Source organism: Drosophila mojavensis, unplaced genomic scaffold, assembly GCF_018153725.1.
Source record: "Drosophila mojavensis isolate 15081-1352.22 unplaced genomic scaffold, ASM1815372v1 contig_49, whole genome shotgun sequence".
NCBI classification, from domain to species: Eukaryota; Metazoa; Arthropoda; class Insecta; order Diptera; family Drosophilidae; genus Drosophila; species Drosophila mojavensis.
In genome coordinates, this window is record NW_025318872.1 from 2,906,457 (window position 1) to 2,931,741 (window position 25,285).

Here is a 25,285-nt window from a genome sequence, read left to right on the forward strand (position 1 = left end):
ATTTTAACATTTTAAAATATTTTCAACAATCCTATCGTAATTTGAATACTAATAGAACTAGAAACTTCTGATTTACTGTAAATAGACAAAAAACAAAATCTTATTTCAAGTACTAAAGACTTTAGCTTTGGCATATACCGACCTTTTATGATCATTCTGATAGTTTAATGAATATAGACCCACTAAAAGAGTAATTATTCAACAACAGCTCGCACGAGCAGTCTCGACTTTAGCTCTCCCTTGTTTTCAATTACATTTTCGTTAGTTATTTTTAATATGTATTTTGTTTGCTTAATTTAACCATTGTTCGCATTTAATTTTCAATTATGCTATAAATAATTTTCAGATGCATTTTATTTAATGAGCTGCCCACTAAATAAATAATTCATTTAATTTTAATTTCAATATACATTGCACATTGCCATGACTGAACAAATCTCTCTGTTCTTCTGCTTAATGGACTCCGGAAAAAAACCTGTCTTCATCGCGTTCCCAGGCATCCACCCCGATTCGGCATTGGGCATGCACTCACGTCTGTCAATCAGACTTGCATATGTATACGGACTATATAGAAAATGCCCAAAAATCAATTCAATAATAATTTTACCTAGACACGGGCACGTTCAGCCAGTCAAAACCCACCCACTGCCCCCCACAGTCCTCATTTCTTTGCGTTTGTTTGTTGGCTTAATGTAAAATATTGCGCATACGCCGCGTTGTACATTAAAAGCTTTATGCCAGCCAGCACAAATTTGGTTTTTATTTATAGTTTACTTATATTCTGTTATTTTCTGCTTATTTTTGTTGCTGTTATTCTTTTTGTTATGTGGATAATTTTGCGAGCTGTTTTGTTGTTTTGGACTCGGGTGGGCTGGCAGCTAAATAACGTCTAAAATGGCTGACAATTTGCTGTTTTTATGGTTATTATTTGTATAACAGCTCTTAAACAACTTATGCTTAACAGCATAAGTAAATATAAATATAAATATAAATATAAATATAAATATAAATATAAATATAAATATAAATATAAATATAAATATAAATATAAATATAAATATAAATATAAATATAAATAAATATAAATATAAATATAAATATAAATATAAATATAAATATAAATATAAATATAAATATAAATATAAATATAAATATAAATATAAATATAAATATAAATATAAATATAAATATAAATATAAATATAAATATAAATATAAATATAAATATAAATATAAATATAAATATAAATATAAATATAAATATAAATATAAATATAAATATAAATATAAATATAAATATAAATATAAATATAAATATAAATATAAATATAAATATAAATATAAATATAAATATAAATATAAATATAAATATAAATATAAATATAAATATAAATATAAATATAAATATAAATATAAATATAAATATAAATATAAATATAAATATAAATATAAATATAAATATAAATATAAATATAAATATAAATATAAATATAAATATAAATATAAATATAAATATAAATATAAATATAAATATAAATATAAATATAAATATAAATATAAATATAAATATAAATATAAATATAAATATAAATATAAATATAAATATAAATATAAATATAAATATAAATATAAATATAAATATAAATATAAATATAAATATAAATATAAATATAAATATAAATATAAATATAAATATAAATATAAATATAAATATAAATATAAATATAAATATAAATATAAATATAAATATAAATATAAATATAAATATAAATATAAATATAAATATAAATATAAATATAAATATAAATATAAATATAAATATAAATATAAATATAAATATAAATATAAATATAAATATAAATATAAATATAAATATAAATATAAATATAAATATAAATATAAAATATAAATATAAATATAAATATAAATATAAATATAAATATAAATATAAATATAAATATAAATATAAATATAAATATAAATATAAATATAAATATAAATATAAATATAAATATAAATATAAATATAAATATAAATATAAATATAAATATAAATATAAATATAAATATAAATATAAATATAAATATAAATATAAATATAAATATAAATATAAATATAAATATAAATATAAATATAAATATAAATATAAATATAAATATAAATATAAATATAAATATAAATATAAATATAAATATAAATATAAATATAAATATAAATAAATATAAATATAAATATAAATATAAATATAAATATAAATATAAATATAAATATAAATATAAATATAAATATAAATATAAATATAAATATAAATATAAATATAAATATAAATATAAATATAAATATAAATATAAATATAAATATAAATATAAATATAAATATAAATATAAATATAAATATAAATATAAATATAAATATAAATATAAATATAAATATAAATATAAATATAAATATAAATATAAATATAAATATAAGTTGCTTGTAAGCCATATATCTTTTGAACTGACAACTCAATGAGTAAGCCATTAAGGCTTTACATCTTGAATTGACCTTTTAATGGTGTACATCTATGGGTCATCGGCACTTGAAATAGAGCTCGGCTGCCCTGTCATTGGCATTACAAACGCTCTATTTATCGACTGATGTGCACTTTTGTTTATTGATAATCAGAGAGCAACAGCATTACATTTTCTTTGTTTTTTTGTTGGCTTTTCGTTCCAACGTGGCCTGTTTGTTGTTGTAAATTATTTGTAGAATTTTCGTTGTCGATTTTTACATTATTCAGCGTCTGTTGTTTATTTTGATTTGCCTGCAATTTATTTGATGTTTTGGTCTTGACTTTTACAAGGTGAACATTTTTTTTTTCTGGAATTATTTTGTGTTTGCGCCATTAATTTACAAAAATATTAAGCAAACAGTACAAAAAATAAATAGAAAATAAAAAATCAGTGACAAATTGACAGGAACTTGTCTTCTTGGTTGCTTGCTTTCTTGGTTTTCTTGGCTGTCTCTATTGGTTCATTTGAGTTGGCTGACTTTGACTATAATTTAGCTTTTTATGCGTTGCTCCTCAATGGCAACATGGCTGGGCTTTTTGGGCCAGTTAACTAAGCTACAGAGCCAACCACAGCGAAATAGGCCCGCTTTGCGTCTCTGGGCAAACATGTCAAGCATTTTGTTTGCTTCACTGGCATTTGGGCGCCGCTCTTTATGGCCCATTGGGGTGGGGCAGGAGGCGGCCAGTACTCAAAGTCTTGTGCCATAAAAACGGCGTCAGAAATGAAGCAGCCGTTGGGCCACAAACACAGAACCAACAATCAACACAGAGAGCCAGACCAGAATCCACGGGGATGCGAAACAAATACTAAACAGAAAGAAAAACAACCAAAAAACCCCTAAAATAATTCATATCGAATTTTTAATGCTCTTGTGCAATTATTGACTCATGCTCTGAGCATATTCAAATTGAAAACAAAAACAATTAAGGCAATTAATATAAAATTGTTTATGTTGTTCTTACTATTATTGCTTGATTTATGTGTAAAAAAAGAAAAAGTTTTTCATTCTTTTTCAAGTGGAATTCAAATTCCATAAATCTATTAAAAACACCAGTGAAAATAATTTTATTAAAATTTCCAAATGAAAATGTATTTTACAGATCAAATTCAAATTAAAGTTCAAGTTACTTCGGGACTAAATTATTTTTGCTAGGACTAAAAATATTAAAAAATAAAAATTGTTTAGATCCATTGATAAACAAAGAATGATGAATCAACATATGAAACATTATTTATTATTAGATGAAAAAAATTTACAGCGAAACATTCTAAAAAATACTTAATATTTATTTCTGGATTGTTGACTTGTAAAACTGTTATTTTTAAGATAATTCTCGATCTGAAAATAAATTTGTTTCGCAAGCGAATATAAGAGTTAGTCCATTATTAAAAGTTGCCAGATATATACCAAACAAGTAAGAAAACTCTAGTCGAGAGTGCTCGACTAGATACTACCCTGAACCCAACAAATAAAAATGCCTATTTAGTATGACTGAAATTTCAATTTCGATGTATTTAAAAATATAAATAAAATACCAAACTCATTTAATAAAATATAAAAATATTTTGAAACAATTAAAAAAGTTAACATCAGTTGCATCGATCGGGAGTCGAACCACGACTTCTCGATCGAGCGTCATGCAGCTAACACACTACGCCACCCCACTCCTGCTAGTGGCGCTGGCAAAACTCAAATAGATTCACTGCTGCTGCGCCATCTACCAAAACTAAACGAAAGTAACAGCTGATGTGATTCAACGAATGTTTCTAGAAGAAGTTTGAATGTATGTGTGCACACGCATACGATGCTGTTGTAGCTGCTGCACGTGCGTTTGTTAATTGGCCAAATATTTCATTATTTTTTATTAATTTTTGACTGAACGGAATTTAATGAAACTTTCAGTATATGATCTACATATTATATTGAATATTTGAGAAATTTAAAAAAAAGAAAAATCATTTACAATTAACTTTAGTGGCACCTGATTTGAACTTGAATGTTTTTACTCGATAAAAACATAACGGGATGATTTATCGAATTATAAAAGCAAACTTGACGTCCGCGCTGTATATACGGTCATTTAAAAAAAATTCAAGTCTCTAGCTCTTATATCTTCGGAAATCGACGCGTTCAAACATACGGACAGACGGACGGACGGACGGACGGACAGACGGACAGACGGACAGACAGACAGACGGACAGGGCCAAATCGACTCAGCTCGTCGCCCTGATCAAGAATATATATACTTTGTGGGGTCTGCCACGCCTCCTTCTGCCTGTTACATACATTTCAACAAAACCATTATACCCTGATTTCCCATTTTCAATGGGTTCAGGGTATAACAAGTAAGAGGACTCTAGTCGAGACTGCTCGACTAGGAGATACCCTAAACCCTCTAATCTGATATTCACTCTGCACTTCTTTTCGGCACACATACATACACACGCACGTATTAGAACGCGCTCTGCTAACTGCGCAGTAAGCAGCGACTGCGCTTGGGCTGCGCTGTAGTGTGGGCAACATTATAAGAATTTCTTTGTTGAATAATTTAATTTCTAGACGTACAATCTTAATGAAACTTTCAGAACATAATCATAATGTTTAAATGTATGTACATTCCAAAGCACAAGTCTCTAGTACTTGAAATACGTCTTTTACAAAGGTGAGGGTGAGGGGGCAGATATAAGGGTGGGGGGAAAATTACAACAAAAATCGAAATTATATAAAATATATATAAGTCTACATTTAAAATTTGGAAGCTCTAGCTCTAAAGGTGTAGGAGATATAATTAAATAACTAGCATTCGATAAGGTTTTTGATCGATAATAAAATATCGGGAGTAGTTATCGATATTTAAAGAAAAACTTGATATGCGCGTGATATACACGGACCTAGGAAAAAAAAATTCAAGTCTCTAGCTCTTATATCTTCTGAAATCGACGCGTTCATACATACGGACGGACGGACGGACGGACGGACGGACGGACGGACAGACGGACAGGGCCAAATCGACTTAGCTCGTCGCCCTGATCAAGAATATATATACTTTGTGGGGTCTGCCACGCCTCCTTCTGCCTGTTACATACTTTTAACAAAACCATTATACCCTGATTTCCCATTTTCAATGGGTTCAGGGTATAAAAACAGGAGCCTCTTGTGATTCAAATTTTCATTATAATGTATGATTTGTGAATCTTTTTCGATTTTCTTTTATTTCAACAATAATATATATAATTAATGATTGAGGGAAAATACATTAATTAATCGTGCAATTACCCATCATTAATTTTAGCCAAAAAAGGCTTAATTATGGAGTTAATAACTGTACCTCAACTGCTCAGTTAAGTTTCAGCTTTACAAAAAGGCTAACTTGGGCATCACTCTTCTCTCTCAGCTGACAGGTTGTGTTTGTCGTTGGCTGTTTTTGGCAAAACGAGTGCCGGTAGCAATGAGCAGCTAAATTTGGTATTTGCTGCCTAACTTACGATACGGCCATCGCAATGTACATGGTAACCTCAAAAGCTCACTGAACTCGACAATTCAGACCGCCGCAGAGCCGCAAAACTATACCGATTTCCAACGACAATTTATGTAGCAAATGTTGTTGTTGTTGTTGTTGTTGTTGCTGTTGCTGTTGCCAGTTGGCAGTCGCTTGGAGGCACGCATTTATTATTTTTCTTAATTAAATCTTCAGTTCGCTTTATTCAGGCTGGCCTTGATATGGGTTTATATAGATTTATACAGCCCCTGGATGCATGCAATGCAGTTGCAATTGCAATCGCATGGCAAATTACATGCCGTTAAGGCCATGGTCCTTCCCCTGAGAGCTGCTACAACATTGAAGCCCATTCCAGTTGAGCCGGGCGACGTCAACGCGAATGCCACTAATTAAGCCTAATGGCGCATGAAACATGCATTAAAACTAATGTGCAATCCTTGCAATCCTACCCACTCCACGTCCTCTCTGCCAAGCCTTGCGAAACATCCGTTCCTTCAATTCAACTGGGAGCCTAACCGAGCCGAGCCGAGCCACTGTTAATGGTCTCTGCCTAATTTTATGGCGCACAACACAAATGTACAAATTTATATTGTGGACATATACATATATATTTTTCCAACAACATTTGCGTTTTATTGCGTGCTATGCCATGGATGTTACCGTTTATACATAAATATATATGTATATCATTGGGCATACATACAAATAGATTTCTATCTAGTTATAATTAAAGCAGTTCTATTTATTCCAATTTAAAGCGAGGTAGACATGCACTGCAAGAAGTAGGATTAGCCATTCTTATGAATTGGAAAGGACGAGGATGAATTTAATATTTTGCGAGTTGAATAAAGCTTCAAGTTAAAATTGAAATTTGAAAAACTCTTAGTTTTTATTCGAGGACGTAATAATATAATGAATTAAACGAAATTCATGATGATAATAATATATTTCATTTTAGTAAACTAAAAGAATTTTAAAGAAAGTCTATTCTATATTCCATTTTTTAATACGTAAGACAATATTTAATACATATGTAACTTTCAATTATTTATTTTATCATTAATTTAAAGTTATTATTTTTTTATACTTCCATTTACTATTTATTATTTTTACATTTTAGCATTTATTTGAGATGAACCTGTTTTAATAATTAATGCTCTGAAGAAATGACAAAAGAGTAATTTAAATAATGAAAATTAATGAGCGAACCCGAGTATGTATTTGATTATTATCTAATTTTGAATTGAACTTAATTGGGATAAAAACATTTACGCAGGCTCCTCAATTAGCCGCTGCTTCAAGTCCGTTGCTATTGAATTAGCTATCGATTGATTCGTTTCGCTTTAGCCTGGCCACAGGCAAGTGCGCCGCACATTGATCATTATGGCTTGTAGCACACTCGTCTGGACAGAGCAGCAAAAGCAAAAGCAACAACTACAACGTGACTTGAGTTCAGTTAAGGCTGATTGCCAGCCCCGCTGGATGCTTGAGCCAAGTCAGAAACTGACAAGGCGCAGTTAGAGCTGGAGCTGGAGCAGGAGCAGGAGCAGGAACAGGAGCAGGAACACCAGCTAGGCGCCCACTAATGAAACATTATGGCTGTCGTAACCCGGCCACGCCGCACAAATCCACTAAAACCGTTTACGGCTTACGTGCAACATGGTTGACTGCCTGGCTGCCAGCGCCACTAAACTCGGCAGCGACATAAGTGGCACGTAGCTCTGACTGTGCAGAGGCAAAGGCAGAAGCAGATACAGAGGCAGCAACAGAAGCAGCAGCTGCCACAAAAGTGTCCTGGCAAATTGCTGGCTGCAACACGTTCTGTGGCCGAGTAGCTGCAATTGATTTCTGCACTTGACGGTTCAACAAATACACGAATTTTTCAGACTGCTCCAGACAGACACACACACACACACATTTATATATAACTAAATATATATTTTTAATGCGTGTGTGTGCGCGCTAGTTATGAACAATTTACAATTTATATGCTTTGTCGCTTCATTGAAGCAATAAATTTAAATTTCTGCAAAATGCCATGAAACGATATGAAAACATTTGACAATGATATATATGCGTATGCGTGGCGCTCGAGAGCCTTCGTCTGTCAAGCGGAAGCAGCTTACGCACGGTTGCATTACGACCGGAAGTCAGCCAGAGGGTGGCGGGTCGGAGCGAGATGGGGCGAACGAGTGTGGGAGTCGCTGAGTGTGTCGGAGAGAGGGAGACAGAGGGGCACACAGAACTCGCACGAATGTCAACACGTTGATAACAAAATACAAGCGCACACTTTGCACAAAATGTTTTGTTTAGCGCCCTACACAATGCTGCAATGAAAAGTTATAAAATATATCATACATACGAGCATATACTATAAATGCACATATACATATATATAAAAGTTTCGCCTGCAAATGATGGCGTTTGAATGCTCTTCAATATTTTATAAGCCATTGTTGCAACTTCTGCGGTTCGCAGCTTGAATGTTATGCATTAAATTTGTATAAAATTGAATTTTTACAGCAAATTTCACAGATCAAATGAAAGTTGGTGCTTGGTATATTTTAAATTTAGCTTTGATTAAGGGAAAAATGTATATTTTAAATTTAGCTTTGATTAAGGGAAAAATGTCATTAACTACGACACGAGCTCAATTATATTCATTTGGGATTTTCTATAAAACCAAACGATTGAAATTTGAAATGTTAAGTTGGAATTAAGTTGAAGTCTCATAAAAAAATTAGTAAATTGGAATGTACTAAAAGTAAAATATGGCAAAGAATTCAATGAAAAATAATCACCAGGATCGTGTTTTGTATTAATTTATATACATATGTATATCATTAAAATAAAGTAAATAAAAAAGTTTTTTTTAAAGCAATTGGTTTTGCCAATATATACTATTTACTAATAATAAATTAAAAAGCACATATTATAAATAGCTAGTAGGTTTGGAGATTAAATAATTCCAGCTAAGAATTTTATTAGCAGAGCTTTAAACTATTGTGAATTGAGAGATTTACCAAAATATTTGTATTGCAAATGGCATGTATTGCATGTATTTCAAGAATTGCATTTCAATTAACGAATTATTTATAGAGAACTGTTGTTTGGCTTGGCTCTTGCTCTACATATATGGCCAACAGGCAGTTAGTCAGCGAGTCCTGGCTTTGGCAAATATGCAATGCATTTCATTTATTTCAACTCGTGTTTTGTGCTCTGCTCGCTGCTCGACAGACTTTCAATGTGCCGTTGTGTTAAAAAATTATAATCATTTTTATGAAAACAATAAAAGCGTCGAGGCGCTTGGCTGACCTGCCACAAAGCAAAAAGAGAAAAATAAAAAAAAAAAAAAAGAAACTTGTGAAACAATTTGGCTTTGCAAAAATTAATGAAATTTATGTTCTTGTTGCTTGTTTTTATATCAAACAGCTTCCATTGTTTTGCGGGGGCGCTATATAAATGAAAAACTGTTATATTTTTTAATTTATAGCCGCGCAGGAAGGTTTATGCAATGGAAGTCAGAAAGTAAATGCCACGCTTGCCCAACAGCGGGCGAATAAAGGCAAAACTTTTGCATTGTCATATTATTGTGTTCCGAATGGCGCACAGTGAATCCTGTTTAACGTGACTCGAAGCAAACAACAATAGTGGCTGGGACAGAGACAGAGCCTGAGAGAGAGATGACTATGAAAATCCCTAGACATAAAGCATCCTTTGTATAGATTATGGCACATTGGTTAACAAAGCGAACCAAGTGGAGTCGAGCACCGAATACTTTGAAATGTCATCTGCTAAACAAACTATTGTGCTCATTGCACTTAAGCGAACCGTAAAAGGTTAGCTCCATATGCACTTAATTGTATGCATTACATGAGTCGATAAATTTCCTAAGCGAAGCTGTTAACCAGGAATGAGACTACATATTTAAGAATGAGGCAAGCAAACAACATTTTAAAGCCATAGATGTATTATATTTTGTAGTGGGCCCACACTATTATGGTTAATGGATTTAAATCTATCGATACTTAACCATATCGATTGCTATGAGGCTGTCGATAGTTGGCGTGAGTGTGAAGAAGTTTAGAAATTCTGCGGAAATAATTTAAGTAAAGAGCTTTATAATGCCTCCTAAAATTTGGCGTATAGTCTATAACCAAATTTTAATTTATTATTTATGTACATATATACTATGCATAACTATTGTGTCCTTTATCCATTAATTCCGTAAACCGGACTTTAAACTACTTTAGTGGCCCTAAGCACTCTTTAATCACTAACTTGAATAATTGTAATTGTTATGCATACTTTTCTTGCCCACATTTTCCCCGTTCACCCTCACTTTTTCTTTCCCTCTATTTTATTCTCTCTTTTCGAATATCCCCTTGTTGTTTCACACTCTGCACATTTTACTTTGCATAAAATGCTGCTTAGGCGGCGGTGCAAAAGAAACTTTTCATAACTTAAATTGCAAATGCAATGCTATTAACGCTACACAACTGCACACGCACACACACACAAACACACGCACACTCGCACACACATAGCAACTTGATCACTAACTAACTAATTTGCATATAATAAAAGCGCCAGCTATAATAATCCGCTTTGCCCCGCCCCCTTCACGTGCTGCATTGCATGCAACACTTTAGCATACCGAACGCGTTTACTTATTAAGGTTAACAGCATGCTGCCCACAACAACAACACCAACAACAACCAAAACGACAACAACAACAAGAAACAGTCCAAAAACACGCAGAACAAGAGCGTGCGACAAAATTGTAATTAGAAAACAACATTGCCAAGTTTTTGGCGCTGTCCTTTGTTTATGTTAATTTAAGAAGCTACACAGAAAAAAAAATAAAATAAAATGTGCGTAATTAAAAAACTATTTTATCAGTGAGTTAATCAACCTCTAGTAGATGCAGTATGAGGAAAGCGAACATGAAAGGAGAGAAAGATCTTGCATTAAAAATCGTTGCCTACTTTATAGAGCTGTTTCTTATGCATGTAATTCTTAGATTTCTTTCGGCTTTTGTTTTTGTTTGATCAATTACTTACAGTTTAGAGTATCTTGTGTACTATTAGCAAGCTAATCTAAATGTAAATCAATATATATTCTCAGGACTAAGGAATTAAATCGAACCTTTCGGTATTATTTTTTTTTACAACTTCTGGATTTTGTTCACTTTAAGGAGAAAGAGATAATTATTATTAAATTAGGAGATAATTATTATTACATTAGTATATGGTTATTTATGCATTGCATAATTGATAGAATAATAGTTAGCTACCAAACTGAACTTAAAAAGCAAAAATAGTATATTTTAAGCCATTAATTTTTTAAGGTTATGTTAATGGACAGTAAAAAAGTTAGATATCATATTCTTTAAAATATTTGCATATTTTGTATGTTTCATTTATTTCTTATTTTTTCTGGCCCTTGAGTTAGTTGGGATTTAATAAGAATATATGTAATAAATACTCTATATAATATATTCCATATTTAATAAATATATATATAGAGTATAGAATAGAATATATATGAGCCAACATAGTTTTTTACTGTGTAGACGACTTAACCTACATACGATAGCAAAGGACGCACACACACATTCTCACACAGACATCCATTCATGTTCGTATATGCGGCATGCATTATATAAGCACTAACAAATGCTCTACACAAGAACAAGAACTGTATCAGCTGCTGCAAATGTGTGGCACATGCACACACACATATACGCAACACACTCACCTGCACACACGAAAATTGGCACTAACAACACGCTGGAAAATGCAACAACACAACAACAGAAACAACAACAACAACAATAACAACACTTGGAGAATTGTGCTCATGTTTGACTTTGATGCAGTGTTTTAAATGTGTTTTCCATTCTCTTTCAATTTAGCGCTCGACCTAAAAGTATGCTGCATCATTAGTGTCAAGCTTTTGGCCAGACTTTCAGCCAGAGCGAAACAGCGAGAGAGGGTCCCAAACTGGGCTGGCGGCTCATTAGGACAACAGCAAAAGCGCATTACGAGGGCCAAACGACAAGTTCCTAAGTCAACTTAGACAGCCAGACAAAGCATTCATAATTACGGCCAGCAACAGCAACAGCAGCAGCAGCATCAAGGCGAATACAGTTGCTGTGCCTCGCATAAAGTCAAGGCCACGCCCCACGCCCCCACCCCGCGTCATAGTAAAGCATGAACATAGCTTGGGCAGCAAACAGAAGTAATTTGTGCCACTCAAAGCTCTGCAGGATGCCGGCGAGCTGATGCGCTCCAGAAAACCAGCAACAGCAGCACCAGCAGCAGAAGAAGAAGTCCTTTCAAGGAAGAGAGGAGACAAATTAAGAACACTTGCAAATTGTTGTCGGGAAATTGATATATTCGATTAGCAATCTACAAAGTTGAGCGAGGACAAAGACGAAGAAGCCCCGGCAAGCAGCAGGAGATACTGGAGGCATTTTCAATTTATCAGTGCACGGGACACGCCCACATATACGCCCATAGGCCCAGACACCCATCGACAGTTGCGCTAGCACTGTGTGAAAAAAGTAGAAGAAAATTTACATCCTGTGCTCCACGCATTAGCCGCTTTAAGCCGAGTCATGCCTGAGCAGGATAATTACGATGATGAGGTAATTTTCATTGTTCAACCAGCTACAATCAACACACCCACATACCCAAACACACACACACATGCACACGTTGACAAATAAATATGTTTTATGCATAAATATCATTAGGCATAATTAATTTTAAAACAAATATTTAAGCACGTGTGCGTGCGGCCCTCCCCACAGTGCTTTGAGCTTTTATACTGTTATTTTGGACATACACTTGGAGAAATAACTGAGTATTTCTTATACAAATATTTCGAAAGTCCAAATTTGCTGATCTGGATAAAAAATGGAATTCGGTATAGCAAATGCTTAGGCATAACATTGCATACCGCACTTTTCTCTCAGTGCACGCAGTATCAGCTTGGCGTGAATTGCGCTTGCAATGACCTTCAAGCTAAAAGCGCGTGTGCAAATATGATTTAGAATATGTCCTTAAGGTTACTTAAAGTTAAAGTTGTTTGCAGCAAATATTATTTTAAAAGAAAAAGAAGAGAGAGATAGAGAGAGAATTACGAAAACAAATTATGTTTATATTAAGATTTCCGAGTTATTCACTAGAATTATTGAAAGTTAAATTTAAAGGAAAAATAAAAATAAACTAAATGAGGAAATAAAATAAAAATAATAAATACTTATAACTGAAATGAAAAAAAAAACTTTTTATATTTATATAGAAAATAAACAATGGAATCAGAGCGTATTAGTGTTTTCCTTTGTGGATAAACGTTCAGCATTGTATAATTTAATTTCAATAAGTTCCACGCGAAAAAAAAATTAAATGAAAAGTTTTTTTAGCTTTGAGCTCTGGCCGTGCATTAAATTCTCTAAATTGAAAACCTGTTTATAAACTGAACCAGTTCGCAAAATAAGTGAGTGAAAAATCTCTTTGGTCTGCAAGAGCAGCACTTCAATATTCAGATTTTAACTTGACTAAGTGCAACACTTGGCAAAAAAAAAAAAAAGAAGGAAAGTGGAGGAAAAAGTTGATTCAACAACTGGCAGGGAACAGCAACTTGAGCATCATCTAGCCTTTTAATGCAGATGCTGATGGCTAGGTCAACTTCAGCAGGCACTCTCACGCACCGCTGCACACTTGGCGTCGTTCCGGAGGTGGACGAGGGGCTAGGGGAAAAGGGGCGCACCACTGTGCAGCCGGCAGCCACGATAATTGAAATAAATTCCGCATGTAATTCAAATGCAAAGCGCTGACAGGACGCCGACAACAAATGCAAAATTGAATTATCAACGCGTTGCGTGTGTGCCATTTGCATAAAAAGACAAAGAAGCAGGCATGAGGGGCAGAAGGGGAACGACAGTGGAGCTGAGTACTGAACAAATGCTCAAAGATAAACAGCCCGTCGAAACGACAATCAAACATATTCAGGCTTTTTCGCTGCAATTAGATGCGTGTAGTTCAAATTGCGAATTAGTTCAATCATCGGAGCAAATTCAATTTACTGAAAAACGTTCATGTGCGAGTCATGAACCTTTTTAGTCGTTCACTAGCTCAGTCATGAACGATTCGTTTGAATAAAAGCATATGGTTCGTGAATAGCAGCCTAGCTAATCGAAATGAACCATTCATGAACGATTGCACAAGGCAAATGGTTCATAACCAATTGAACAATATAGTGCAGACTATTCCGTGTGATTGACTGAATTCTATATATATAACAAGGTCATAGCTCTATTTCCCGCTAAGTGCATAGTGAAAAGGGTTGCCCACCCCAGGCGCAGTTGAATTCAATTGGAACCGTGTTGTCATAATCGATTGTCTTCATTAATTATTCCAGGCTAATGACTCCGAACAATTGCCACCCAGACGAATTACAGTTAAATTGAAAGGCCTGCAGGCGACTGATTAAGAGTTTTGTACATAATTAGCAGATATTGCACGGCTGAACAGTTTATAATTAGTTTTGAATTGAGAGAACCGCTTAAAGAGCATATTTTCTATTTACATATACTGACGATATAAAAAGTTTTTATTAAAAACCTTATATAATCTGATATATGAAGTCTAATATTAGTAGAGTAATAAATTTAAATAAATTATATATCACTTTTGTTATATTAAGTTTCTTAGCTGCTTTCCTTTCTAACATTCTTCAAGTGTTTAGGCACAACAATCAATCAGACTAAATAATCGTAAGGGCTGTAATATACTGTTATTTACATATCATAAATTACTTTTATGTGTGACAGCTTCGCTGTCAAACGCCACATTTCATTCGAACTATCAGTGTTGGCATATTAAATATGTGTTTTATGCATTCTTCAAAGACAAATTCGTGTTACTTAACGACATTTGACAGGCGCGACACCTGCTGGAAGAGAGCGAGAGAGAAAAAGCAATCATGGCCATATAATGGAAGCTTGAGTATGTGTTGACATGGACGCAAACACAGCGAGCTGCAGATACACACACACAAGTGTACACACACACACACACGCAGACATACACCTATACAGGGACAGATTAAAGATGCGCGTGGCAGTTATAGCGAACGCTATGCCTTTACGGCCTTGAGCTAAACTGTTGTTGACAACGGCAGCCATTGGAGGCGGTGCGGTACGGTGCGGTGCGGTAAAGCGCGAAACGGGACACAGACAATGGTACTAGCGCACCGGAAAGCCAGACACAGACGACAACGTCGACAGAGTTGCCTAATGCGAGCACCGTCCCGCCTCGGCTCGCACCATCCTCTCCAATTGCAGCAGTAGCATGCTAGGATGCTAGGATGTGTCTGCGTATCCTTTGCAGTCGTGCCCTGTGGGTCTGTTTATGGATTTCATGTTTGTCAGGAAGGCAGCAAGCCATAAAGATTGGCTTGTAATGTCGCCCAGTTGCAAAATGCAATATTGTTGGAAGCTTTCAGCATTTACAAGAGCTGCCAACTCTTTGAACGTAGCTTACACGCCCAAAAAAGGAATAAGGGGAAGGCAAAAGGAACAAACTATTGAAGGACAGCTGATTCGATATTTTCAACAATAAATTGAAGCGATAGCAGTAGTTGAATTGATTTCGTAATACAAAATGAAATTCAAATGATATATAAATGTACATATATCAATAAACTAGTCGAGTAACTTAATACCTAAAATATGTCAGATCCACAAAGGTGGAATTGTTTCCACGAATGCTTTTCATTAGCATCAAGGGAATTATTTATATTAGGCTACATACATAAGCCGATTAAAGGACGTTTACTTAAGCAGAAAAAGTTGTCGAACGCCTGTATTTGAGCAATGCAACTGTCGGCGCATACATAAGGCTAAATGCGCTTAGCACCTGAGTAAACTTCACTTTGATCCCCTTGAACGTCACTGAATGTCCTTTGGGCGAATTAGCCACTCTGCCCTCCCGCCCTCAATCGGTGTCTATACTTAATGCGCTTAAGTGTATGCAGCGTAAATTTTTCGCTCACAGCTTAATAACTCTGGAAACTAATGCAAATAACTGAAGGCAACTTTGAACTTTTACACAACAGCAACAAAAACAGCAAAAAGAAATAAAGGAAGAAATTTGCAAAAGTTGGCAATGCTCTCAGCTCAACCGCAAAGGCAGCTAATGCGCTTAGAGAGCAAGGCTGACTGTGGAGAGGGGGATATATATATATCCCATGAAGAAGGACCAGTTGTCCGTTTCAGCGGACACTCGCCTCAGTATCTATTACTGCCAGAGGGGCCAGCGAGTCCATTATGGGCATTATGTAGAAATACGCTCTTAGTTCTCCTGCTGGAGTGCCAGCGTATTGCAGCTAATTTGTACATAGCTCCAGACCTTCAACTTTAACTCGATGGCAAAGTGAATGTTGGTGCTTTAACTTCAGCTTTAGCCCAACTAACGAGGCAAATAGCAAACAACGCCGTTTCTCTAGGGAGGCTTCACTCCAAAATGAGCTAATAATGTTGTTGATTTCATTGTGGACCCCCAGTCCCAACACAATCTAAACAGAGCTCCCTGGCAACTATGCTTACAAATTTAGGTGCTAAGCTCCTTTGTTCAGGTATGCATTAATCATCAGTCCGTCCATCAGTTAATCAATCGGCTTAAGCAACCACCCAGAGGTGTATTAGAGAATTCAAATAGTCTTCTATGTTGTGCTTACCAATGACAGTCAAACAGAGAATTAATCGTTAATTTTTATCGATTTTGCTCGCAAACTAAATGGAAGTATGGTCAATGTTGTGATGCTCGTAGTTAGTCAGTCAGTCAATCTATCAGTCTTGCGTCTATTTTGTATCATTAAACATTAGTTCAGTTCATTACTATTTCAGACAACAATCAAAGCAATTCAACTAGCTAGGATCGCAATTTTACCGTATGCTCACACTCTGTGAAACAATTAATAAATAAATTAAATATAAAATCAAAATTTTATTAATAAAAATAAATGAAATATACATATGTATATACATATTACTTCTTGGGGTATAAAAATTCCACTATTTTTGTACCTTTTTATTCTATCAGTCATTCATTCAAGGCATGTCAATCAATCAATCACAGGGAAGCCTTAATCCATTCGACTTGTATTCAAAATTAGAATTTCAGTAAAGTTTCTCGTCGTTTCTGTGAGTAAAGCCCCATTGTTAAATTGTTATCAGAGTTGGGTTGACTTAACTTGGGTTGATTTAATAGCTCTGAACATTGACTTAATCATTGTTTTCGCAGCAGTTGCTGCTTGCCGCAGGACCTTTAGCTTCGCCTAATTGCGGGCCATTAAAAATTTATTGAAATAAATAGCACGCATACGCCCCGTGGTCGGCTCCGCATAGCCTGATAAAATTTGAGCTGCGGGCAAAATGGATGACGGCAAATTACTTTTAATTCTTTTAACGTTAACGGCAACTCATCAAGCTGAGCATTTAAATTTCATTTATGCTCGTTATATTTGCATATTCGCCGAGAAATTCGACTGCAATCATGTTGAGTGCTTTCTCCAGCACAAGCTAAGACAAAGTCCTTAAGGTGCGACAGGCGTCCTGCACCCACAAAACACAAACAACAGGAATCCAATTCAATTAAGCGAAGTATCAAGAGCCAACACTCTAGTTATTAAATATATTTGCGCATATCTAGTGAAATTTACAGATGTTAACGAAGAGCTGCTTCCTCTTGCTCTGCCATCAATAGCTTTAAAAAATATATGAAGAGAAAACTCAAAATATCAAATGTAATAAAAAGTGAGCAAAATATTGCAGCCAGAGCTGGGTTTTGCTAGTGTTCGGTGTATTGTGTGCGAGGTCTTTTAGTTTCTAGTTTTCGGTTTTCATTTCAGTTCGTTGTTGCTTCAGGCACTTGTAAAATCGAGTGTGTGTGGCTTATAAATATACATGAACATATCTGGGTGAAATACCTGTGCAGCACGTGTGCAACACCTGTTCAACAACTTTGGTGCTTGTTAATTGTAGCCCGCGGCTCTTTACGTGCAACTGCTCTAATTGCAATGGTTGCCAGCAAATATTTATGCGATTTCAATGATGAATCGGACAACATTAAAAATATCACAGAGCAAATCGCTGCCAGGCGTAACCAGCCAAGTGGTGGTCATTCATGCTCTTGGAACAAGTGAATTGATTGCGAAATTCATGTTTTCCACACCAATGGATGCTTCTCATCTCATCTCTGCACTTCAGAAGACGAGAGTGCGCAGCGATATATGTGGGAAATTCAATTTGTGTTTTCGAACTTTACAACTTTATTATTACACTCATACTGATTCGCCCAACTATAACAACAGAGTCTGCACAGATTCATATTATTTTCACTTAGTATATATTGAACTGATTTTAGTTTAGTTTGCAGCTGCAAATAACAATATATTAAATTGAACAGTACAAAGTCTCTCCATATCAGCTTGTGTCAATGGATATCAATATCGAAACAAAACAACAAAACAGATAAAAAGCTACGACCACTGACCACTGTAGTTGATGATTTCTGCAATTCATTTGCTAGATATGTTGGAATATTTTCCTGAGATCTTATACCTATTCTCAATTATATATTCACTGACAGACGAACTAGCTAGCTAGCTATAAATATTTCGAATTATATGTGATAAAGTTTTTTAAATTCAAATATTTGTATTTCATGAATATGTAATTTTTATACTCATTCACGAAAGTGAATCAGTATATTGGTTTTGTGCAATGTCCGTCTTGCTGTCCGTCCGTCTGTCCGTCTGTCCGTCCGTCCGTCTGTCCGTCTGTCCGTATGAACGCAATCTATTTCGGCGCTATTGAAGCTAGAGACTTGAAATTTGGAACACATACTCGTGTATATCTCCGATTTATAAAGTGTTAAAATTTTCCCGATCCGCCCACTAAGGGCGTGGCAAATCGGAAAATGCATTTTCCGATATACCAGAAATCATGTTTGTTGAAGAGCTAGAAAGCTGAAATTTGGTATGTAGGTCCGCGTTGACCACCCAAGATTACGAGCTATGGCGGATATATCTACGCCCATTGGGGGCGTGGCAAATCGGATAAAACTGTATCTCCTAAAGTTGTAAACCTAGAATGCTGAAATTTTGCACGTCAGCTAATGGTATGATTCTATAAAGTCTGAAGATAAATTATAAGTCTACGCCCATTGGGGGCGTGGCAAATCGGACCTGAAGATATAGTGATTTTTTAAATTCTCCTATATTTTGGACACTATTGATGGCAGAGACCTCAAATTTTGTATATATACTCGGACTGATCACCCAAGACCAAAAAGTTTTGTCGGATATATGTCCGCCCACAGGGGGCGTGGCAAACCGCAAAAGTTTATATCTCCTAAAGTATAATAGCTAGAAGCTTCAAATTTGGATAGTTGAGTTACTGGTAGCCTCCTCTATCGATTCCCCAAAAATAATTTTTACGTCTCTTTAGGGGCGTGGCATATCGAAAAATACCCTGTCATTTTCACATTTTTTGAGGGTAAGCATTCAAACTTTGCAGTTAGGGTACCGTTATCTCTTTCTAAAAACTGACCAAAAATGAGGTGTCTACGCCCAGTTGGGGCGTGGCAAATCGGAAAAACCTGTAAATTCTACAGTATTAGAGCGAAACTTAACTACTAAATTGTTGATGGGATGTGAATGAGTATTCCGCAGTCGGTAACGCCCGACTGCAACGTTCTTACTTGTTATATACAGCGCACTGTATTATTATCTATGATCTTTTAGTTACAACACCTAAACTAAGAAACATATAGATCTAAATGTTTTATGGAAAATTAAATTTATTTAATGAGATATTAAAACAATTTCTAAGTCCTGCTATAAGAATTAGTTGCTCCTGTACGAAGACATTATTGGTACATTACATGCAAATCTCTGCAATGGTAATTATTACTACTACCTTACTACTTTTCCCATGGCAAAGATATTTTTATTTTCGTTTCTAAAATTGAATAGACACTTTTAAAATATTCTTTACTAACGTAAGCTTAAGTGTCCCATGTTCTTTTAATCGGAATATGGCTTTTGGTTTTTCAAAACCGTGAACAATAGTAAGCTTGCATAGTTAAGTTTCGCTTACACATACTAATGAGCCATTTCTTCGTAATATTAATTCTGTACAAATGGGTAACTAATTTCTGTGCTGATTTCCTTCGATAATTTGCCCTTGCATTAGACGATTTCCACCTGATTAAGATCCGGCACACAATTAATAAGTAATTATATTTTTCTGCTAGGCAAAAGCTCTGGCTCAGCATAATTAATTAATTATCCTGTTATGGAAATCTTTTCTATGTGTATGTGTGTGTGTGTATGTGTATAGCCGTAAATGTTTATGGCTCACATGATTGACTAACCAACTGACTTAACCACTAGCCCACAGAGTAATTATGCCAACCGATAAAATGAGTAGAAGTCAGTGTCAGTGCGTACGAGTCGTTTGTCGTTTGTCGCAAAGTTTTTGTTCAGAAAGACAAAAAGCAAACAGCAACAAAAAAAAAACAAAAACAAAAGAAACAAGAAAACTGTTGATAAAATGTTGGTTATTGTTTTGCTGTTTATTGACTACATTAAGTATGCATTAGGCGCGGGTATTGTAAAGAATTGGCTGCGGCTTAATTTGTATGCATGCAGGCATAATATCAGACATCTATATTACAAATTAGACACTGAGCGAAACCCCATACTATTTTTTTAGTATCTTGAATATCTTGAAGAATTCAAAGTCTGGAGTCTTTAAAATACTGTATATATCGTATATTTATAAACATATATATCGTATTAAGACCAACATCGTACTTAACTGCACACTGAGAGAAATCCCATATTATTTTTTATAGTATCTTTAATACGCGGGGAAACCAAATTCTGGCTTTTCTTAAATTTATGACATATATTTGTTAAGAGATAAATCGTATTTCGACATACAAATTACATTTTATAAACCTTTTAAAACAATCTTTCCACAAAATGTATGTATTAGAAAATGTTTTGAGCTATGTATATGACTAATACAGAAAATAACTGTGTTTTGTATATATGCTTATACCTAAACTAATTTATTTTGAAGCATCTTTAATGTAGAGTATGTTTTTAATTGAATTTTAAGTTTTTCAAAAAGAACAGCAGTAAAGGTTTAAATATAGAGGCCTTTCTTGTTTATAAGATATCTGTTTATTCATTTAAGTATTCGTACTAGGCATATTTTCAGTATTGGAGGAATGTTTGAAGTAAAAATTTTGTTTTCTGCTTAAGAATTAAGAACAAGGACATATTCGAGTTAATGTAACTTGACTCTTTCTCTGAGCGTACAGTGGTGTGTGTATGTCTGTGTATGTCAGTGAGTGCGTGCGTGCACTGTCTAGTAAGTTTGGCTCTTTATTAATTAATCAAGCTGTTGTTTTGCGTACAGGCTGTTGAACCTTGAATATTCTGTGGCAGGCCTTAAACTTGGTGAATCATAAGTTGGGAGTGGATTGGGATAAAAGGTTTCCTTTCCGTTGCATCCCTTTGGCCAGCTTCTAATTTGCTACTGATTTTTGTGGCCGCACATGTTTTCGGGTCTCTAATTTGTAGCACGTGGCTTTAATTGTGATTTTTTGCGCAACAATTTGCTGAGGGTATTCTAATTATTTTTTGGTAAATTTATATGAAATATGAACAAATTAACAAAAAGTAAGTTTCTAGAATATTGATTGACAGATTGAAAGTGAAGAAATCAAATGACAATTAAGTAAATGAAATTTATAAAAATTTATCAAGTGAATAACGAATATTGAAATTATATTAAGCAAGTAAGTAAACTCTAGTCGAGACTGCTCGACTACGAAATCCTCTGAACCCTTCGAGTAATAGCTATTTCAATCATTTTTCGCGTTTTTCCGCTTACACAAGAAACTTTCATGAAACTTTCAGATCGTGATTATATCAATGCAATGCGTGCACTTATTAAAGTAAAAGTCTCAAGTATTTGAAATACGCCTTATACAAAAATGTGGGTGAGGGGAATATAGGAGTGGGGGGTAAATGTTAAATACATATTAGTCTACATTTAAAATTGTGAAGCTCTAGCTCTAAAGGTGTAGGAGATATAATTAAATAACTAACTTTCGATAAGGTTTTTAATCGATAATCAAATATCGGGAGTAGCTATCGATATTTAGAGAAAAACTCGATATTCGCGTGATATACACAGACCTAGGAAAAAATTTCAAGTCTTTAGCTATTACATCTTCTGAGATCGACGCGTTCATACATACGGACGACAGACGGTCAGGGCTAAATCGACTCAGCTCGTCGTCCTGATCAAGAATATATATACTTTGTGGGGTCTGCCACGCCTCGTTCTGCCTGTCACATACTTTTAACAAAACCATTATAGCCTGATTTCCCATTTTCAATGGGTTCAGAGTATAATAAAGACTGAAAGGAATTTCGAATGAATTTCCAAATATGATTTGAACCTAAGAATATTTTTATTTTCTTGTAACTCTAGTAACACATTGCTTTATCAATTCCGCACTTCTCTTTTCCAGTTGGTTTCTAGCAACCCGAATCAACGCAACTGGCGCGGCATTCTCATCGCTCTGCTGGTGATTATCATTGTGCTGGCCCTGATTGTAACCTCGGTGGTAAGTCGCAATTTAAAAGTGGTAAAAATTTTCAGTGTACACATTACATTCCCTGAGAGAAAATTCAATTGATTCAATGCAATGAAAATATTAATTAAAAATCCAACTCCAAGAATTTTCGGTGTTGTAACTTTGTACCTAACCAAAAGGAAACATATTCAAAATGAAATTAATACGAACGCAATATTTACTCACTCACACATACACGGCTGTACAATTACATACACATACACATAAAACCGCAATATTCACAATAGTCCATTGCTATTGTATTTTGTTTTATGGTCACAATGTACAGATGAAACAGATGTTGAAATTCTGTCGGGTACTACCGACTTTGTAATACTCTGTTCACAGTTATCGAACTACTTTCAGCTTTCAGACTTTATGCGAGCACGAATACCCTCGCTTGCACTGTGTGAACAGGGTATTATGACAATTGAAAACCTCAAATGCTGTTTGTGTAAATACGTTTCGCTCATTTTTGTCTTCTTCTTTGTTTGTTTATTTATTTTTTCTTTTCTTACAACCTGGCTGCGTGATATTTGTGTGCACCTCTTTGAAATTCCTTTTCCATTTTCCCATTGTTTCCGTTTTGTGTTGATGTTGTTCTCTCGTTCGTTGTTGTGGTTTGTTGTCCTACTGCGCATATAGAAAACAACATATAAAATTTCTGCATTTATCAAAAAAGGTGCTGCTCACGCCCCCCGATGAGGGACCGCGCGTTAAGGGGCAACGCATCAAGCTGCAGGACATTGTCGACGGACTCTACGTTCCACAGCGCGCGAATGGCAGCTGGATCGATGGTAAGCATAGCAGTTGAAACCAAGATAAACCCAACTCTACTCGAAGCCTAGGCCTTTCCGCAATGTCTAGTTAATGTGTTTCACTCATACTAAATTGTATGTTAACTTACTGTTAATTACCTTCATAAACTTTAATGTTAGCTTAACTGCTCGTTAAGTTTCTAAGGCTACAAAGTACGAAGACGAGCTAATTGGTCCCCTTTATAATTAATGTATTTCCATTTCAAAGCGGATAGTTAATTTCAAAATTATTCAGAATTTTCGATATTGTCTTTCGTCTGTAAATATATTTACAATGGCTAAGCTTTAATGTTAGAGAGCTAATTGATTTTTCATAATTAATGTATTTCCATTTCAAAGCGGATAGTTAATTGTAAAATTATTCCGAATTTTTGTTGTGTTTCGTCTATAAATATATTTAAAAGTAATCTCACCTTCAATGTCTATCTATCTCTTTACAATATCTAAATAAAATCGAATTTAGTTCAATGTTTAGCATTGTCTATTCATCAATTGAGGGAGTTGAAGAGCTCACATGGCATTTAAATTCTACTGAATTGATTGCTTGTCACGGAAAATATTTATTAACCATGTAATAAAATCAGTATGAGCATGGAATTAAAATTAATTATTATAAAATATGCAATTTCAATTAAATGTTATCTTATCAGGAAGTCAATTAAAGTGAAATTGAGACAAGTGAAATTATATAAAAATAACTGTTTGTAATTGAATTGAAATAACGACGTCTGACTGACATTTAAAAAAAGATTTTTACCTACTTTTTACCAGCTAAATGAATTCCCTTTCTTGGTCTGCATCCCTAAAGCAAGTTCGAATCTAGTGTGAATGAAGGCGAGAGATCTCAGAACTCTACTTTCACTGTCCTTATCTTTTCCCCTCAATTGAGCTCCACAAGTACCGACTCGGGGATGACTTTTCTTTTGCCTTCCTCTAATAATATAAATAAACATTTTAAAGCAATTAGAACATCTTTAGCTTTTTTCTTCAACTTTAAATAAACTCATATCAAAAACTATTATTAACTGACATCCTAACTGGACATGTGGAAATGTACCCAAACCAGAACTCACACCATTTCATTTCATCTTTTCCCGTTTCGCAGCTGAGGAGTTTTTGTATCAGGATCAGTTGGGTCGCATCTGCCTGCTGAATGCAGCCAATCGCACGGAACGCGTTCTCATGTCTAATGTGACATTTGTAAGTACATTTTTATCCCTTGCCCTGGCCATCGCTGTGGGCCTGCAGTGTATGCTTATTGCTTATCTGGGAGCTGAATACATATTTGCAGCATGTTATTTACGATTGGGCGTGTGGGCGGCAAGGGGGCGCGGCTACTGCTATCTCAAGTGTACACACTTGACTTGGCAGCCAAACAGTTGGCAGGCACTGTTAACTGATACACACACATAGACGTGAATACAAACACAAACACACACACACACACACACACACGTACACAGACAGACAGACTATGGGGAACGCAGCAAAGTAGGCAAAAACAAATGAGCCAAGTTATCGCTACGCCATAACGATAAAAGCCAAACGATTTTTATGTCAATGCTTGGGTAAACATGAGCCAGGAAATATATATATAGATATGTATTTGTATATGTATGTATTTACATGTATTCAAGGGCTGGGGTAGCTATTCGGCTGAAACAATTTTCTAATGAATA

The 25,285-nt window shown here is 34.4% G+C and overlaps 1 protein-coding gene across 4 annotated transcripts in view; it reads left to right on the forward strand.

Annotated features, from left to right (window-relative positions):
• Positions 1 to 25,285, forward strand: part of LOC6578001 — a 51,056-nt gene that overhangs the window by 14,825 nt on the left and 10,946 nt on the right. For 3 of the 4 annotated variants that reach the window (XR_004363859.2, XM_015165941.3, XM_032728746.2), the window contains exons 2-5: positions 11,973 to 12,707; positions 22,684 to 22,779; positions 23,471 to 23,585; positions 24,712 to 24,806. Coding sequence is in view for 3 of the 4 variants with exons in the window: in XM_015165941.3 (XP_015021427.1) it covers positions 12,678 to 12,707; positions 22,684 to 22,779; positions 23,471 to 23,585; positions 24,712 to 24,806 (336 nt within the window). In the remaining variant the exon portion in view is untranslated. The remainder of the gene's footprint in view (positions 1 to 11,972; positions 12,708 to 22,683; positions 22,780 to 23,470; positions 23,586 to 24,711; positions 24,807 to 25,285) is intronic. The other variant, XM_044009156.1, reaches the window with a different exon arrangement.